Raw genomic sequence first — 20,993 nt, 5'->3', positions numbered from 1 at the left:
GCCATTAGTACATGTTGCACATCCTCAGTAAATAGGTACCCAAAAGAAATTAAGACCCTATCATCAAAGCAGTCAATTCAAGTTGTCAGGGTGTATCAAGGACCCCTGTTGTTGTGTGACTAGATCTAGTCTGTGAGGAAGCTTGTGGTAATTGCCCCTAGCTATTTCCAAAGGAAGTTAGAACTACTGTTACATGGGCCAGAAGGAAGTCACCATAATGATCTTGGGGATTCCTTCTGAATCTTTAGAAGTACCCTGGATATTAGTGGAAGGGATAGAAAAGCATACAGGAACATACCTGCCCAACGAAAAGAAAAGTCATCTGTTTTCCAGGCCTTCTTGCATGAAGTCCTGGAGCAGAGTCTTGATAGCTGATTGTTCAGAGAGGAGACAAATAGGTCTACTTGAGAAACTCCTCACAGGTGGATCAAATCTTGGAAGACTCTCTGATCTAGTTTCCATTTGCGAGGATCTATACTTGTCCTGCTCAGCTTGTCTGCCACAGAGTTTTACTCTCACAGAATGTAGGATGCCTGTAGAGTGAGATTGTACTGTGAAGCTATATCCCAAGCTAATGGCTAGTCTGCAGAGGAGATACAACTTGGTTTCCTCTTGCTTCTAGATATTCCACATGACTGTGGTATTGTCTAAAATAGCTTGAAGAAGTCATGGGAATGAGTGTTGCTGCCTTGATCTGGGCAAGCATAATGTTTATATTTATATGCTTGTGTCTGTCCTTGTTGTTCCATACACTTTGCACTTTTATCCCTCTTGAAATTGCTCCCCAAGCAAAGTCTGAGGTGTCTGTGGTGACTAAATACTTTGGAACTGGGTGGGAGGAAACCTGGATTTTGAGATATCTGTTGTCGCCACAAAATGATTTCTCTTCTGACAGTCCCCAGCACTGGGATCTAAAAAGACAAGGGGTGTTGTGCTGGGGCAAAAATGACTTCAAATACAGCTGTATCCTTCTCACATGGAGTATAGCAGGGAGTATCACGAAAATCATACAAGTCATGAGACCATACCTCTCAACCTCTTAGTGGAAAAAATATGGTCAAAGCACAGAATAATGGGAGGACAAAGGCCCAAAACAGGACAGATTTTAAATATTCCTCTTACAAACTTAGAAAGCTGTTAGAATAACAGGTTTTGTGTTAGAATGCATTTTCTGAAAACATTTAAGTCTTAAATCCAAATGTATGTCACTATTTAGTGACTTCAGTTAAGTGATTTGCCAGAAAACTACAAATTTTATGAGGAACAGACCCAAAATTTGAGGTAAAAATCTGGATGTTCTGTGGAAATCTGGACAGTTAAGAGCTATGTACAAGACCTAGAATCCTAAGTATTCCCTCAAAGTGACCAAAGCCTGAGTGTAAAACCCTAGACATAGACCTAGAGCTGGATATAGATCACTTTTCTTTCCTGTGGAAGAAAAATCTTTGAACTGTGGTGTCTAGTTGACATCCCAGAAACACAGTCCTGTGAGAAGGAGTCAAGATAGACTTTTGAATGTTTTTTTTTTTTTGGAATCCCAACTTGTTTAAGTATAAAAATGTGGATACCCTGTAGCCTGCAATGAATTATAACTGGAGCTAGACATTTTGTGAACATTCTTGGTGCAGTGGATAATGTAAACAGCAAGGGAGAGAATTGATATTGTGATGCAGAACACAAAACCTTAAGAAAAGTTTCAAGTCTGGATGGACAGGAATGTGATGATAAGCATACCCAGAAACATGAATGAGGCAGAAGAGATTGTGAAGGGACAGCATTTGTAATTTGGGTGGTATCACAAACAAGTTTAGAAAAGAAATGGTCTCCAAGCATTTCTTTTCTTTGGCACTAAAAACATCCTTTCCCACCTGAGAAGAAAGAACTTGTTCTATCACTACCTGGGACAGCATGTGATAAAGAATAGGTGGTGATAAAACAGTCTGGTCTGGAGTATGAGAATATTATGGAGTACAGCCAAACTAAAAGAGGTCCTTCATCAGGATTGTATGTCCAATTTATAATGTGATATGAAGGTATGGACCTTGGACCAGGTAGCAGCTGCATAAATGTCATCAAGAGGGACACTGAAAAAGAAAGCTGTCAAGGAAGTTACAGATCTAGTAGAGTGGGCTGTTGGGGCTGTAGGCAGGGATGAATCTCTTTTTTTATAAACATAAGATATACATTCAGAGAACCAATGGGAGAGATTAACTTTGGATACCCCCTTTCCCATCTTGACATGGGAGTAGGAAGCAAACAGTTTTACTGAAATCTTTTGTCCGTCGTAGATGGAATCAAAACTGGCAGTGAACATCTATCTGTATTCTCCTTTGAAAACTTTGGGAAAAATACACAAAGGTTTATAGGTTGATTGATACAAGATTCAGAAGACACCTTTAGAAAAAAAGAGTAGTAGTTCTCAAACACAGTTTGCCTTTCTGAAAAAATGTGTATGGAGGTTTTACAGACAAGGCAGGGAGCTCATGAATTCTCCTAGCAAAAGTAACAGCAGCTAATAACAGAGCTTCCCATGATCAAAATATAAAATCAACTTTGGCAGCACGTTCAAATGGAGGGATAGTTAGGGCTTGCAGTAAAATGGTAATATCCTAGGGAGGAAATGGATCTCTAAGTAGGGGGCATAACAAAATTTCTCTAAGAAAAGCTTTAGATAGTCTTAAGGATATAATGGGTATGTCTTCCTCACCAATGTGAAAGGAAGATATGGTAGCTAGTTGTACTTAAATAGTTGAAAAGCTGGCTCTATTCTGGAAAAAAAAAGTCCAGGAATTCCAAGATTGCTAAAAGAGGAGCCAAAAAAGAATCAAGACTGTTCTCAACTGCCCAGATGGAAAAACTTTTCCATTTGCTTTTTTAAAATCTTACATGTAGAAGGTTTCTGGGATGAAGTCAGGTATGAACAAGTGAGGATGAATCCCTGGACTGTCTCACCATTAATGTAATTGGAGAAACCACATGGTCAACTTGAGGGATTCAATGTCTAGGTGAGGTGACCCTGATGGGAGGGAGAGTAGATCTGGAGCCAAACCCAGCACCCAGGAAGGATGTACTAGATGAGGCCAGAAGAAGAGAAACCATACTTGCTGAGGCCAGTAGGGGCCTGTAAGGATTACTGTGACCTTCTTTTCCAATTCTTTCTGTAAGAACTTTGGAATCAAAGGAATGGGACAGAAGGCATAAAGGAGTCCTGGAGGCCAACTGTTGATCAGAACATCCCTCTGTGACTCACTCTACTGGGGCATCAGAGCAAAGAAATTGCTGTACTTGGAGATGCAAAGAGATCACAGTAAGGTCAGCCCCAACTGCCGAATCTCTGCTCTGGGATTGTTGGATTGAGACCATTCATGAGGGAGAAGGATAGACCTGCTCAACCTGCTGGCTAACAAACTGCCCTTCCCCAGAATATGCTTTGCAATTAGGAAGCGGTGAAAGATATTATCCATTGACACACTCTCATGGTCCCTTGACAAAATGGATAAGAACTGATTCCTCCCTGTTTGCTGATGTAACAGATGACTGCCTTGTTTGTCTACATCTAAGGGCAGAGAGTCCTGAAATGCCTGAAATGCTAGGAGGACCACTCTCATCTCTAATACACTGATGCAAAGACTGGCTTCTGATTGCGACTACATGCCTTGGACTGTCTTTCCCAGGTAATGCCTCTCCCCCAAGTGGGAAGTGTCCATGGTCACTGTGGCTTGGGGGAGAGGGAATAGTTAAAATATGTCCTTATGAAATATGTGATGACTCCAACCACCACTGAATACGTGTTTTGCAAATCTTCATTAAAGATCCTTGGAAAGACATTGGTTGCTGTCTTATCAGCCACTAGACTGCAAGAGTCCATAGTAGGACTTGCATGTAGTACCTGGCCAACGGAACCAGGTTGATCAAAGCTGCCATGCAACCTAGAAGACAGAGAATTATTTTTGCTGGTGGCTTCAGACAGGACAAAATAGCCATGGTTTGATGATGAATAAATGTAATCCTTATCTGGGGAAGTTTTGAGATTTAGAGCTTTGTGTCCAACTGAGCTTCTATGAACTCTAAAGATTGAGCAGGGCAAAGTTTGAAATTTGTCCGATTCACCATAATTCTTAGGTGTGAACACAGATGGAGTAAGGAGTCCCTGGCTAGGACAGGTAGATCCCTGATAGGGACAGTGATGAGACAGTAATCCAAATAAGGGAATGCCAGGAACCCCTGCAGGCAGAGGTGAACTGCTATTACTGTTATACAGTGGGTGAACACCCAAGGGGCTGTGGTGAGACCAAAGGGCAGAGCTCTGAACTGAAAATGACTGGCTCCCAGCCATAAGTGAAGACAATTCCTGGAGGGTCTATCCATCTTTATATGATAGTACACATTCTGAAGATCTAACAAGCACATCCAGTCTTTCTGCCTCAGAAGAGGAAGAATAGACTGTAACATGACCATCTGGAATTTAGTTTTTCTTATAAATTTCTTCAAGTAATGCAGGTCTGGAATTGGTCTTAGGTTCCCATTTTTCTTTGGCATTGAAAAGAACCTTGAGTAAATTCCAAATGTGCACTGCTTCACATATTGTAACTTTATAGTAGCGAGTAGCAGTTTTAATGTGTGAGTGTTTCTTTAAAAGTTTCTAAGGTGAGGAGGTTCGTGGTGATAGGTAAAAAGTATCACCTGTTGGTATTTAAATGCATTTTGTTGTATGGTGCATTTGTAATCTGAAGAGTTTGCTTTGGAAGCAAACAAAAAGCGCTTCATTCTTTTGTATTAAAACAGAACTCAGACTTTTTTCTGCTTGTCGTTCTTGTGTTCATTTGTTCCAGTTTGTCGTGGGCAGTGTGCTTGTTACCAGTTTTCTATGGTGTCCGGTATGGCTAGCAGTCAGAGTCTGTTTTCACTCAGTGAAGATATTTTTCTTACAGGATCAAATCTTAATATGGATGTAGGACCAACAAATGTGGTTCGGGGTGAACCGGATAACATACTGGATATGTTATCAGCCAAAATCCAATCAATAGTTATTGGATAGTTTAGACAGAAACCAATGGGACTTACGTGAAACCTTCTCATCTTTACACTCCCCAAGGATTGTTGGTAGTATGGAAACACAACGGCTGAACAACCAGCAGCATTCTTCATCTCCTGTAAGTAATGACACACAGGAGAATGTGCCAGCGATGAACGCCAAGAACAATGTTCAACTATCACAACTGCTTTCCACCAGCAACATTGTTGGAACTAATTTGGCTCAAAGCGGCGGTTTCCAAAGGCCGCATGTTATAAGAGATACACCTGACGAGCAGAACCAACAACAGGTTCATTCAGGCCCCGGAAGGGACCCGGGTTTGGAGCTCCAACAGCCGCGAGCTCTACCTGGTAATATTGTACGTAGTGAGCCAGACACTGCCTCGGGGCTTATTGGTCTACCCTTTTTAACAACTTGGATCGCAGATGGTTTTCCACTGTCTGGAGCAGCTCAGGTGAGCGATGAGGGGGGCTGGGTGGAGGGGATAATGTTTCAACTCAAAATTTGGTTACTAAACTCAAAAATTTTGACACACATCTTGTTAAACTAAAGAAATGATTGTCTCTCCCAGAAGGTGGTACATAAAGGCTTGCGCTGCCACCAGTATCCTACAGGTTTAGAATCTGAGTCAAACTTTCCGAGAGATTTATTAGACTTGTTTGATAAACAAGGTTTTGAAATAATGGAACTTATGGTCAAACACTACAGTAAATGGCTTGAAAGTCTTACTAAACGGTCACAGACTTGGATGCCAATATTAAAACAGACTTAGAATTTGTATGGTACAAATTTGAGTACAGTCATATCTTTACAAGTATAGACGAATATATGATCAAATTGAGGACCAACAAACTTAAAAAACTTCAACGTGACTGTACAGCATATGACCAAGGTACAGCTTATCCTACACCTTCGAAGGCCCAAGTCTGGCAGCAAGGTAACCATTTGACTGAACAACCCAATGCAGTTAGACATAATGAGATTAATGTCACCAATTTTGAAGACCTAAATCATCCAGAAGTGGGTGACCCCATAAATAATCGTGGGAGGCCTGGAGCCCCATTGGACAATAATTAAGGTACAGGGGGGGTCCGTAGGAGTGAAAGATTACAGAAAACTTCTCGAGGACAGAATAATGTTACCCACCATAACCAAGACAACCAAAATTTTCGGTTGGGCAACAATACAGGAGCCAAACTGAAACAGAGGAACCCATATCAGAATATGAACAAGTTGCTGTGTCTTTCGGCTTTTCCCGGTTAGGGGTCGCCACAGTGAAACTCTGGTCTGCTAATGATTGAAAGTAGATTTTTACGTGCCGAGTTGCCAGCCCTGACTCACAACCTTCAACAAAGGTACGCCCATTCACGTACATCTCCACACAGAAGATGCTTTAACTGAGAATCCAACAGGACAACGTCTTACTGTTAGGCGACAACGCTACCACAGCACCACCACCACAGTTCAGAATATGAACAAGAACAACCACAAATTCAACAAGTGGAAGAGATAGGGAGGATGCTCTCTATGAGTAAAGACGGTCCAGTGATAATAACCAACAAAGCAGGAGACTTTAAAGTGTTTAATTATTCCTCTGTAGGGATTCATCCGGACATTGTTGAATTACTTGCAAAAGGACATACTTTTGTTCCCTCCCAACATTTAGACTTGATAAAAACTATCCTGGATGTTAAAACCTTTACCAGGAAATTGAGTTTTAATCTGATGATGGGTGATGTAATAAATGCTCCTGTGCTTGACAACTTCCATATCCCTAGTACATTTAACCCACCTTTAGACACGATTCTCAAAGTGTTTGAACACACATGTGAACTAGATATTAGACACAATACTAAAAATAAATGTAAGGGTGGTTATGTACATAACATCAGTAAACAGGAACGTGAATATTTGGAATTCATTAAATCACAGGACATACAAGTGTGGAAACCTGACAAGGGTCGGGGCTTGGTAGTCCTTGATAACTGGGACTACACGGCTAGGATGAAGTTATTATTAGATACACCTGCCTATGAAGTAAGCTCACATTCAGAAGTGAATAGAGCTTATCAACAAATTAAAAACTGTATTAATGACTTATTTGGAGAAGGCAGGATAGAACAGAAAATATATAATTACATGTTATTACTGTACCCTAGGATCCCCTATTTTTTCGGGATACCTAAAATTCATAAAAACTTGACAGACCCACCAATGAGACTTCTAGTGGACGGACGTAGTTCACCTACTTATCCATGTGCAAAATTTGTTGATTGTTTACTTAAGAAATATTTAACAGCTGAAAACCAAGTGTGTAAAGACTCTTGGCCTTTTCTGAGTAAAATCGACAGTTTGCAATTCAATGAGGACTGTAATTTCCTTACAGTTGATATAAAAGATCTGTACACTTGCATTCCACACCTAACAGGAATGGAGTGGGTAGGGTTTATGTTGAGGAAAAATGGTGCATCAGAAGTAGTAATATCCTTAGTCAACTACCTGATATCATTCTGTCTAATAATTTCTTCCTATTCGACAACGTGTACTATTTGCAAAAAGTAGGAGTAGCCATGGGCAAACTTAGTCATGGCATACTGGGAGACAGAATTTGTGTTTAAGTTAGAAAACATAAATAATTGCATTGTATACTATACACGTTATTTGGATGACATCTTTAGTTTATTTAAAGGTGACATGGTTGCTAGTAATAAACTACTGGACTACTTTAATAAGTCCACTCAGTTTTTACAATTCACATCAAGGTTTGACACTGAAGAAATAGCATATCTGGAAATATGGTTCTCAAAGAACAGAGTACAAAAATGCTTTGAGGCTAAGATTCACAGGAAGAGTACATACTCTAATGCCTTCCTTCATTTCTCTATTTGTCATCCCCACAACCAGAAGCAGTTGGTGGTCAAAGGCCAATTGGTAAGGACCACGAATAGTGAGCAAAGAGAATGATTTTCTAGAAGAATGCTATTTTTTGAAAAGTATGTTTCTGGGGCGTAAGTACCCTGAAACGTTAATAGATTCACTAATAGAAGAAGTAAAAATCAAGAGATCTAATAAGATCTACAACCCTATACTCAGTTTCAAACAGTCAGTCAACACTCAAATGCAAAGTGACAATGTGAGTAATTTACCAGCTATGGATAGTATCAACAGTGAGGTGTCAAAAAATAAACCAGACTTCCATCTAAGCTTTACCACTATGTTTACGGTGGACAGCCAAGTTGTTTTGAGGATTATACAGAAAAACTGGGAACTATTTAGAATTAATCCAGTACTATTTAGAAAGTTGGGTGACAGTCCTAATGTGGTGTTTAGAAGGGGGGAAAATTTAAAGAACTTGCTAGAACAACAACATAGAACCATTCCCAAAACAACAGGTATGGGCAAATGTGAAGCTTGTAACTTTTGTAAACACATTGAAGTCACCAATAATTTCTGTATAAATGGTCTTCAATTTAAATTAAAAAAATGGTTCAACTGTAATTCTAGGAACATGGTGTATTTAGCTAGATGCCAATGCTGTACTGCATTCTATATTGGAAAAATCGAACGGAGACTCCGTGATAGGGTCTACGAACATCAGTACGCAATATCTAAAGGCAAAACTGACAACGCACTAGCTAAACACATACAGTTGCACAAAGACCACAAATTTAAATTCATGGCTATAGACCAGGTAGCTATAGACATTAGGGGTGGTTCTGTACCCTTACAGTTAGAAGAATTAGAATTGCTGTGGCAAATTAGATTGAACGCTTATAATTATCCTGGTATAAATGAAGCTTGTTCTGTCAGCTGTATTTTGAAATTGAAAAGCTTGCAAAGATGAAAATGTTTTATAGTTCTTTAGGTATGTCTCATTCATAAGAATGATACTTTTTAAGTATTGAGCAATTTTAAATATAACTGTAGAATGTATTTTTTATTCTAATTTGAAAATGATAAGATTTTTTAGATAGGTTTAGGGTTCATGTAAGTTTATACTGTTTGATGTGCACTGCTTCACATATTGCAACTTTATAGTAGTGAGTAGCAGTTTTAATGTGTGAGTGTTTCTTTAAAAGTTTCTAAGGTGAGGAGGTTTGTGGTGATAGGTAAAAAGTATCACCTGTTGGTATTTAAATGCATTGTGTTGTATGGTGCATTTGTAATCTGAAGAAGTTTGCTTTGGAAGCAAACCAAAAGCGCTTCATTCTTTTGTATTAAACAGAACTTAGACTTTTTTCTGCTTGCCGTTCTTGTGTTCATAAATTCCAGATTTTCTTTGGTCCAGTGGGACCTCTTGGATGACTCAATTATTTAGAGGCTTCTTCATTTCTGAAGCAGCTGCTTCACTTATGAAGTGAAATCTGATTATGATTTTCTGCATCCATTCATCTTATGTGATGGAGGTCAAGGTTGCTGCATGCAGAGATAAGTACCCCCAACTTCTTCTAGAGTGCAATAGCTGGGCAACTGTTCAGGATCATGGAAAAGGCTTCAGATAAGGGACTTCTGAAACCTTGATTTTGTGGACCACCTCTGCCCCTAGGGCAATGTCCATTGTAAGAGTTCCCCCTCTGGTGTGTGTGTGTGTGTGTGTGTGTGTGTGTGTGTGTGTGTGTGTGTGTGTGTGTGTGTGTGTGTGTGCTGGGGGGGGTCTGCCTCCAGAAATGACAGAATGATAGGTGAAAATCTCTGGGATTTGCAGAAACACTTTTTTTTTTACATCCTTTTGATTCCTGGAAAAGGTCTTTGAGGACGGGAAAATTTGATACCTATGACAGAAAGGAATTTCTTTTTCATTTCTAGATAGTGTCTTTCAGTTTAGAACCAAAGAGTGTTGATCCATCACAAGGGCATTCACAAAAGACATCTTAAAATGTTCTGCAAAGTCAAAGAACTTTATTCAAGCATGTCTCATGGTGGATATGCCTGTGTCATCTGCTCTAAATGCATCCTAAGTGGAACTGGAGATAGGTGCAGAATGATATTAGACAAGGACTAGAGGGTAGCTAGCTGCACATCAATGGATTTTCTCTGATCCACAGGCAAGGTCCCTGGGAGAGATTTGGAGATTGTCTTGGTCAAATCTCTCTGAAAACATATATAGGTTCATAGATTCATATGTAGGTACTAGGCTATTGGCCCTAGGGCCTATATAAGCCTAGCCAAAAAGGTACCCTGGCTTTTGCCACCCAAGAAAATTATTTTCCTGTGCCACTGTCGAGCAGAGCCACAGAAGTGATCCCTGGGGTGAATTTCCTATTTTCCATCCAATCATCAAGACTTTTCTTGAAGAGTGCTAATGAGGACCTTTGTTTGATATAGATAGGTAGTTTGTTCCAGAGTATGGGAAGTCTCTGGGACAGGAATCTATCCCTCCGGCATGTTCTGTTTATTGTGGTGACAAGGTTTAGGTCCCTAGAGCGTGTGGCTCGGAGGGATTGGGATTTCTTTAAGCGGAGCATGTCCAACAGCTCTGGGTTTGACATAGCTTTGTATGTTAGGCAGAGATCACCTCTGAGTAGGCAATATGCGACGGAGTAAAGCTGAAGATTTTTGAAACGGTCTGCATAGGGCATCTGTTTGAGGCCGGTAATCCTCTTTGTGAGGTATTTCTGTGGTCTTTCCAGTTGTTGTAGATGTCTTGTGAGGTACATACCAAAAGGGGCGTTGTACTCTATAATGGGTCTAATGAGTGATGAGTAGAGGGGAACAATGACCTTTTTTTTCCTGGATGAGAAATCTTTTGTGATGAGGTGTGCCGCATAGAAGGATTTCCTGAGTAGTGTGGCAATGTGATTATCAAAGAAGAGACTACTGTTCACCTGTGTCCCAAGGTCTCTTATTATACTTTCGGTGTTAAGTTTAATACCGCCTATGTGGTAGTTCATGGGTACAGAGTTTTTACCAAAAGGGATGACAGTGCACTTTTTGGCATTGAGCTTGAGGCCATGGCTTTGACACCACTCAACTGTCTCAGTGAGGCCCTTTTGTAGGATGTCCACATCATTAGGAGTTTCAATTATGGCTCCTAGTTTGCAGTCATCTGCGAACTTCATTAGCCAAAGATCGTCTCTGTTAGCCTGTACTTCAGAGAAGTAGATATCAAACAAGAGAGGACCCAGGACTGAACCCTGTGGTACTCCACTTGTCACTGGTCTGAAGTTGGATTTGGAGTCTGCTACTTTCACAGTGTGGGCTCTGTCAGTGAGCCAGTTGGCAGCCCATCTTGTGACATAGGGATTTATACCTAGTTTAGTGAGTTTATCTATAATTCCAGAGTGGGGAATGGTGTTGAAAGCCTTGGCAAGATCTAGATAGGCTGTGTGAATCACCTTACCCTCGTCTACGGCTTTGGTGACTGCTTCAAAGAGGTCTAGCAGGTTTAGGAGACATGATCTGCCTTTTACAAACCCGAACTGGGTGGGGTCCAGAGTTTGGAGATTACCAATGTCTTTGTTTATAAGTTCCATGATGATACGTTCCATGGCCTTGCAGACCAGGCTTGTCAGGCTAATGGGGTGGTAGTTCCCGGGGTCCGTGTTGGCTCCCCCTTTGTGGAGTGGGATAACCGTCACTGTGTGCCATTCAGTGAGCACAAAGCCTGAGGTGAGGCTATGATTGAACATGGTACTTAGGTGGGGTGCCAGTTCGCTCTGTAGTTCATGTAGAATGCAGCCTGGGATGTTGTCAGGTCCCATGAATGCTGTGTTCTTGGCTTTGGAGAGTGTGTTTTTTACCTGTGCAGCCGTGATTACAGGAACTTTGCATTCTTCCGGTATAGAGATGGGCCCTTTAGGGGGTGAGAGGGGGGTAAAGTTAGCTATGTGACAAATAATTCAATGCCCTCACCAAGAAGGTAGATAAGGTGCAGACTCACTTCCAAAATTTGTCCACTGCATGAGGCTCCCTGTTCAGTGGCTGGATAGAGGAGCTTTCTTCAGTTAGTTCCTATTTGTTTGCTGCCACCACTACCATAGAAACCATGGCTGGGCTCTTGCTCCAATGGAGTTGTTCTTTTGGAGCGAAATGGAACTTATCTATTTTCTTAGGGATGGGTTCAGCTGTGTCTGGCTCCTTCCATGCCTGTTTAGAGATAAGGTCTATCATCTCATCTGCGGGCAGGACTACCCAAGACATAGATGGGCCAGAACCAAAAAGCCTCACTAAAAATTGACTGTTCTAGAGAAAACAGCTGGGAGGACTATCCCCTTTCTGTTTTACTAGTTCAAGGTTTTCTCTGAACAAAATGTCCTCAAGGGGGATCTGGGGAAACTTCTTTATTATAGTCAGTATAAGTGGTGACAGACTCCTAAGAGAAATCCAGGTGCCTCCTTTTGCATGTATGTTTCCAGTACACCTCCTCAGTGGGATGTTTCATGGAGGATTCAGAAGCTGAAGTGGTCTCTTTCATAGAAATAGGTGCAAGATTTTTGGTTACTGGCTGTCCCGATGGAACAAGAAGAGTACCCATTTGTTTGACAATGATCCAAAGAGTAGATTCCAGACCCTGGGAGATCCTTTGGGGGAGGGATGGATTCAAACTTGATGAGGGTAGTCTTCTCTCTGGAATGAGAAAAAATACTCTCAAAAGCCAAGCTCAGTACAGGGTCCTGGGAGCTGAGCCTTAGGAGACAAAGCCACCGAAAGAGGCTCAACCTAGGGAACTGGATGGCTAGGATTCTAGGCTGGTGTCAGAGTGGAACTCTCTAATGCTTAGGCTCCAAGAGGGAGGAATGGTTCTGAAGACCTCAGCTCCAAACCTACCCTGCTAGAGTTGGTGCTGATCATTCACCATACTTTGCTGCATTACGTTCAGCATACTGAATTCAGTTTGTTGTCTTTGTAAATCTCACAGCAGGAATGATATGCTCTGAACATTCTGTTTTTCTTCAAAGCTATTGTTTTCCTAATGGCAGACAGCATGTGTGTCAAAATACATGCAGAATTGATGTAGTCCTAAGAGTTTTTACCTACCATAAATCAAATTCACTCATTTATGGGCATTTTGGCTACTACTACTAACACTGACCTAAGTGATCATTGCCTTCCATTCATAATACAGCATATTGGTTTGGATGGACAGGGAGCATTGGTCACCAGTTAATTCTTGTTAAACATGCATCATCTGACTATTGCAAGGCACAGTAGGCCAAACTACTGAATAAATTGATGACAGAAGAAAAAGACAGTCACAGAAAATGGATCCATGCAGGACAAATCAAGATAAAAGATGGGAAGAGCATGGCACTATTTCACTTTATTGTCTGTGTTCAGCTAAAAATGAATTGGGGACCAATGCAGAAAAATTGTGCAAAGTACATCTGCAAATGAGTTTCACAGCTTGAATAAGAGTGCTTATGCAATTCAAAAACATCAAGACACTGGGCATATTGTACATGATTTTATTATAGAATCTTCTTATTTTAAACACGTGTTTCTTCTGTTAGACTTCACTTCAAAAGGTAGACCACTTCTACTAAGATTGCCTTTAGCAAAATGTTAAATTTTATGTACACATTAACTCATTCTCACAGTTTTCTACTCTAATCACCATTTTAACCTGCAACACCTACTGTTAGAATTTCATAGGCCTGTTCTCCCTAGTTACAAGGCTTAGTAGAAGAAATCTAACTCCTTTCTCACGTTTATGCAAAACTTTCCTAATTCCTGGCCTTTAACATTTCTTCTGCATAATGTAATGGACCAGAGTATGCCCCAGTAAATAAAATTGAAATAAAATATGAGTCTAACATTTTCTGCATGTCCTTTAAGTATGCTTTCAGTTTTACAGTCTCTTGCTGGAGTTTAACTTACATTCTTTTTTTTTTTAAATTTTCCTGCATCCGTATTACAGTTTGGCAGAAATGTAATATTTTGTATGCATATAGATTCCCAAGAGATGCAATTATACACAGCAGTAAAATCAACAAATGGCTTTTTTTTAAATGAATGTATTCATAATTCACTTCTGCAGAAGTGGTAGAAAATAAAACTTCTGTGCTCTGCACTTCATTATATAGTTTCTGTCATCCTTGCAGTGGTATAAAGACAAATATAACACTCTTAAAAGGAAAGTAAGCAAAATGTTCCTGAGATAAGACCAACCATTGGTGCCTCATGGAAGTGATTATATTTGGTAATATGAATCTGGAGTATCTGCCTTGCATGTATATGAGATAAATGACCACATCAACTTAACAATGATTTTCTTCCTCAGTGCACAAGCTGGTACTCAGAAAGTGCCAAGTTCTGCTGGATTTAAAGCACTTCATATGGTTTAAGGAAGCAACAGGAGGAAAGTATATTCTGGCTGATATTCTTTTTTGAATCTAAATAATGCTACTGTACACACCACTGATATTTGGTTATGGTAGCAAGCCCTGGAAAATAAATGATGAAGGGGATGGCGATGGTAAGCAGAATTACTGCAGTCTGTATTAAAAAAGACAATAAATACTGAGCACTCATTCTTTTCAAGGAGGACAACTGACCATAATGTTTGTGTTGACCCTGTCTTAGGCACAAGTGATCCATGAAGTTACTGAGATTCTAAATAACTGCCGGCATCAATCACTACAGATGATCATATACCTAATTCTTAGCTGTAAAAAGTGTCTGATTACAAACATTAGTGCAGATAATGCTTTATTTAATAATATTTCATCAAATCAGAAAACAAGTAGCAGTATATGTTTTGTTGTCAAGAAAACAAACTTAAAAACAAAATGACTGATGTCAGGTAACAGTCATTTACAAAGTAGCATAGCATGACTTCTAGAATTGTCCCACCTCACCCTTTTGCTTTGCTAATCCCATTGCTGTTGTTCTGACTTCACTAAACCTGCTCTATCTCCTGTGAATCCATTAATCCTAATATGACCACTCGTAACTTCAGTGATCTTACTAGAGACTCCTGAGATCCCAGATGTCTACAGTCTTTGTTTTATTTTATATAGTAACAGATAAAACACTGGCTGATTCATGCTTTATATAGTTTGTACTGTGTTCAACAAAAAATCATTAATAAAAAGCTGTTTTCCCACTGAGGCTGCTTCTTTGGTCAGATGGTCTGGTTAGAGGAATAACATGCATATATCATTTTTGGAGACTAATTTTAATTGTTGGACCCTTCCCTCTTTGCAGCTGAAGTTGTGGTATTTATTTATTTTGGCTACAACTGCAACGTGCTTCATGTGCTGACATATCTGTTCTTGCTCTGATATTGTATTGACTGATATTTTATTATATATGGAGTCAAATAAGTATTTAGATTTACTGTCACAAAATACAATAAATCAGTAAAACTGTAATCTTGGCCTAACAGCTGCTGTTCCTTGAAAAAAACAAAACGAGTACATGTCAAATTAATTGCCTTATCTCTTTCTGGGGGTAATTTTTTTTTGGGGGGTGGCAAATTCCATTAGTGACCCAGAACTATAAAACAGCATGGAGGGCTGGGTGTCTCAAGCCAACAAAAAAAAAAAAAAAAAACATTTTTATATTACAGGTTGAGTTCTGATTTTTTTCATTTAACTGATAATGTAAAAGAGGTTTGTGATAGAAAGTCAAGCTTTTATTACCTTGTGTTTGGCATAAGATTTTCCACAGCCGAATGTGTCTGATTTGTAACTTGAATAGATATTCCTTTTCCTGGAGCTGTTCCATTCACCATTGATTTTACTATATATTCTGAAGAAGAAAATACAACCAGATTAAATATTAGATGTTTTAGGAATTACAAGCATTTGCAATAAAACATCAATTACATATAATTACAAGAGTTCAAACCTGCAAAGCAATTCAATAAGAGCAAAAAGAATTAAATAACATGGTCTACTGAAGACTGAATTTATGCCACTCAAAAACAAATGCCTCAAACAATGAATGCAGCAGGACTTTATTGTTACCATAAGCTGTTCTATAGTATACTTGAATAATTTTATTATGATACTTCAATGAATTCCATATTAAAAATGAATGAATATTACAATTTTTATGTGTTGCATCTTGGATTTTCCTAAGTTGGATACTTGTGAAAATAAGTGCAGTAACTGAATGGGCTCCTTTATCCAAGAACCTTCATGCCAATTCTGAAATTATGGTAATTTTGTAATATTTTCAAGCATACTGTATGTATGTTAAGAAAACTGACTTGGGAGCAATATGGTTTTCCGCCACTTTATTTGGTTAGATGATTATCCACCATAAGTGCTAATCCAGTGTCTTAATAGGATTTTAAGAGGGCATCATGGTTAGAGAATGTTGAAAAATTATATGACGTCTTCTTGTTGGTTTCTTGCTGTTACTTGCCTTTACATGCAAGCATACCAAATATATTTAACTACTTATTGTGATCAACTAGTCTTATTACTGTATTGTACTAAGTACAATAAATACACTGAGACAGCACTTCATTTAATACACTTTCTATTACATTTTCCTTTTGGATCTACAAGCATGCAACACAGATGCTGTCAGCTCTCTATGGCAAATTCTCAAAGCTTGTTTACTGTTACACTCATATTTATACTAAAAAGTCTGATATTTTTTCTCAGAGTCTGATGTATAACAGTTCTTTCTTTGTATAACAGTTTTCCTTTGTTCCCTTGTCCTTGGTTCTTTGTAGTTTGATGATCCATGGACACTCAGTCTTGCATTATCTGAAACATGGTGTTCCAGCACTATCTGAAACTTGATGTTACATCTTTTTACTTCACTGATGTCCTTCCAGCTGCCATCTCTGCAGTTATTTTTACAGACTTTGTTTTTCAATAACATAATCCTTTACATGGATGCCAAAATCTAACTAAGCTATATATGCTTGCCAGCACACTTACTATTTCTTCGCATTTTATACTATTTCTAAATTAACCCTTTATATTTCATATCATTCTTGCAGCTTTTTATTCAAGCTAATAATCATGCTAGCAACAGTTTGAAAAGACAGTGTATATTAAAATCCTTTCAGTTCCCCGTTTTTTTTTTTTTATTTGTTTGAGGAACGGACTAAACTTCAGTTAAAGAAACTTCATTTGTTTCATCACCATTGCTATTGACAGCATTTACCAATTTGCTCATATTTACAATAATAACTTGTTGAGTTATTGCAACTCTTTGTAACCTGCAGCATTTATTGTTATGACCCCCTAAAACTATTAACACAGGATGTATTAACTAATTTAGCAATTTGGTCCCAGATGATGATCATCTTGTGAATATGTCTCACAAATTATGGACAGTGTCAGCTTCTTTTTTTGTCTTTTACTATTAACACTGGGTTATTTGAAACCACACATACAAACTGTGGTGCCACTTTAACAAACATTTCAAAATTTGAAGGCAATATTGTCCATTTACACAACATTTTGTTCAATTTAAAAATTTAGATACATTAGAGCTAAACTGTAATCTGTCTATCAAAGATACTTGTAATGATTTACTTCTGTTGTGCTTGTAAATGTACAATCTGCGAGATATCTTGTTTTACTAGTTTTTATACCAAGCTCTTTTAAATCTGCATTTGGTATCTTTAAAACTTGGAAATGTAATATTGAAGTGCAATATTGTTTTTTTGGTATTGTTATCCTATCATAGTACAAGTGGATGATATTTTTACCATTTGATCTCTATGAAGTATTGGCCTGTTACTCAAAATGGTAAGTATTTTAACCCATGGTCCTTTTTTTGTATTACTGCGTTGTTTATACAAATAAACAGTATTGGTAGAAATCATACCCTTTTTTCCCCTGCTGAGTTTATTCTTATTTTTGTGTTATTGTCTACACACTGTGACATTTTTTTGCATGATGTCTTTCTTTGTCAGCACTGTTATATTTTGAGGTAATGTACAGCATGTAATAGAGATTGAGCTGTTTATTGAAATGTTTATGTCAGTCTTTGATTCTTTATCTACTTTTATGTATGCCTGACCTTGTTTAACTAACCATGCTGTTATATTTGTTTTAAATGTTATTCTCCCAAAGGTACATGATGCATGCTTTTTACAACAGAAATTGTCTTGTGTTCTCTTTTGTGTAGCATTGTCCTAAGTTTTATTAATTCCCTCTGTTTTGATGTTCAGAATGATGCAAATGAAATGCAGATGTCTGTGTTGAATGCTGCGTGCCTTATCTCGCAGCTGCATTTTTATCTATAGTCCTTGAAGCATGTTCCAGACACTGAACATTCAGCTTGTCTCAAGCTGTACCAGAATATATGTATGCTACCAAACAGAAATGCATGTATTTAACTAACTATATTATTTCTACATATATTATAGCAACATATGTATATATGCATCTAACTAGCAAATAGATGTGCACATGCATTTATATATTTTTAAACATATTTATCAATGTATACATTCCTTCTGTTTTATTTTTAAATAAAACTATCTATATTAGTATGTACTTTTTAGTCAAGTTATATTGCTACTAACTAGAAACACATTGGGAAACAAAACCTTTAGTTACAGCAAGTTAACACAGTTTAGTATTGTCAACACAATGATGACAACTGTTACTATTAGAAGTGAATGAATCTGAATATGACTCTATACAGTGATGTCCTATACAGTAATTTATTGACAATGCTTGAGGATTTTATTGCAAAGGCATTGCAGTCTTGTTTTTTGAAAAAAAAAAAACACGTCACAAATGTCAAGCTTTGACTTGTACTCTATACATATAACACTTGAATGTAAACTTGTCTATTTACATAGATAAACCATTTACTATATACTGTACAGAATATAGTTGCTTGTACAGATTGGTTTTGCATTTGTATATACATGGCTGTAACGTACACTCAGTCCAATTTTGAAAATAGAAGTTATGTTCTTACCATAACGTTCCATGTTAGTTGTCTTCTTCTCGCCTTCTTCTTGCTGGATGGGTTCGGAGCCGACCTCGGCTCCGACTCGGCCACTCTAAAAACTCGAGAGTTGGTTCCACCGGCTCGAGGCTCCCCTTATATCCCACAATGCTAGGCGAGAGTTACCTCAGATCTCGTTTGTAAGCTAACCCCAGCTTATAACAATAACAGTATAACTGTAAAACAGAATCCACCTCTAACAACAGGAAGAAAGAAGGGTGACCTACATCCTGAACCAAGAAATATGCATAATAGCATATGTCTAAGAAAGAGGTGGTAGAGAGGTCACAATCGCAACTCCTCTAGGTCTGTCCAGGCTAGGGGGAAGGAGGGTGGGGCAGAAGAAGGCGAGAAGAAGACAACTAACATGGAACGTTATGGTAAGAACATAACTTCTATATGTTAAGTTGTCTATCTCGCCTTCATTCTTGCTGGATGGGACCGCGTCCCTAGCACCTTGTCGGGTGGCCTAATGGAACAGACTCTGAGAACAGTGGAACCAAAGTTAGCTCTATGCCTGAAGCTAAATCCAACTTATAATGAGTAATAAAAGTGTGAGGAGTAGCCCAAGTAGCTGCTGCACAAATGGTGTCAATAGGCAGTCTGTCTTGGAAGGCTAAAGAAGTAGCCAAAGCTCTGGTGGAATGGGCTTTAGGTTTATTAGGCAATTTTTGTTGTCTAATTTCATATACCAGGAAATCAAAGATGTTAGCCATCTGGATAATGATACCTTTGAAACTGAAAGTCCCTTTCTGCTTTCCGCATAGGAGACAAACAGCTGATCAGATTTTCTGAATTGTTTGTTCTATCCAAGTAGTACCTTAATTGACGATGAACATCCAGGCAGTGTAATTTTGTTCAGACCTATTGGAATACTCTGGAAAAAAGACAGGGAGGTCAATGCTTTGGTTTAGATTTGATGTCGAAACCACCTTAGGCAAAAAGGACGGGTTAGTTCGTAAGGGTACTCTGTCCTTATGAAACAAAAAGATAAGGAGGGGCGACAACTGAGTGGGGAACTCCCTCTAATGCTTAGGTTTCCAAGAGGGAGGAATGGTTCTGAAGACCTCAGCTCCAAACCTACCCTGCTAGAGTTGGTGCTGATCATTCACCATACTTTGCTGCATTACGTTCAGCATACTGAATTCAGTTTGTTGTCTTTGTAAATCTCACAGCAGGAATGATATGCTCTGAACATTCTGTTTTTCTTCAAAGCTATTGTTTTCCTAATGGCAGACAGCATGTGTGTCAAAATACATGCAGAATTGATGTAGTCCTAAGAGTTTTTACCTACCATAAATCAAATTCACTCATTTATGGGCATTTTGGCTACTACTACTAACACTGACCTAAGTGATCATTGCCTTCCATTCATAATACAGCATATTGGTTTGGATGGACAGGGAGCATTGGTCACCAGTTAATTCTTGTTAAACATGCATCATCTGACTATTGCAAGGCACAGTAGGCCAAACTACTGAATAAATTGATGACAGAAGAAAAAGACAGTCACAGAAAATGGATCCATGCATGACAAATCAAGATAAAAGATGGGAAGAGCATGGCACTATTTCACTTTATTGGCTGTGTTCAGCTAAAAATGAATTGGGGACCAATGCAGAAAAATTGTGCAAAGTACATCTGCAAATGAGTTTCACAGCTTGAATAAGAGTGCTTATGCAATTCAAAAACATCAAGACACTGGGCATATTGTACATGATTTTATTATAGAATCTTCTTATTTTAAACGTGTTTCTTCTGTTAGACTTCACTTCAAAGGTAGACCACTTCTACTAAGATTGCCTTTAGCAAAATGTTAAATTTTATGTACACATTAACTCATTCTCACAGTTTTCTACTCTAATCACCATTTCAACCTGCAACACCTACTGTTAGAATTTCATAGGTGTTCCAGTTACAAGGCTTAGTAGAAGAAATCTAACTCCTTTCTCACGTTTATGCAAAACTTTCCTAATTCCTGGCCTTTAACTTCTTCTGCATAATGTAATGACAAGATCCATAATAATTGAAATAAAATATGATCTAACATTTTCGCTTCCTTAAGTTGTTTCTTTTCGCTTTT

At 38.6% G+C, this 20,993-nt stretch overlaps 1 protein-coding gene across 44 annotated transcripts in view; it reads right to left on the bottom strand.

Moving 5' to 3' along the window:
• LOC122801915 (ABI family member 3 binding protein) overlaps positions 1–20,993 on the bottom strand; it is a 3,486,228-nt gene that overhangs the window by 664,850 nt on the left and 2,800,385 nt on the right. For all 44 annotated transcript variants that reach the window (XM_044071601.1, XM_044071602.1, XM_044071604.1 and 41 more), the window contains one exon: positions 15,619–15,727. In XM_044071601.1, the coding sequence (XP_043927536.1) occupies positions 15,619–15,727 (109 nt within the window). The remainder of the gene's footprint in view (positions 1–15,618; positions 15,728–20,993) is intronic.

The sequence above is a fragment of the Protopterus annectens genome, chromosome 5.part0 (assembly GCF_019279795.1).
Source record: "Protopterus annectens isolate FY-2018-M chromosome 5.part0, PAN1.0, whole genome shotgun sequence".
NCBI lineage: Eukaryota > Metazoa > Chordata > Ceratodontiformes > Protopteridae > Protopterus > Protopterus annectens.
The sequence above is the reverse complement of the archived record's forward strand: the minus strand, read 5'-3'. Positions and strand labels throughout refer to the sequence as shown.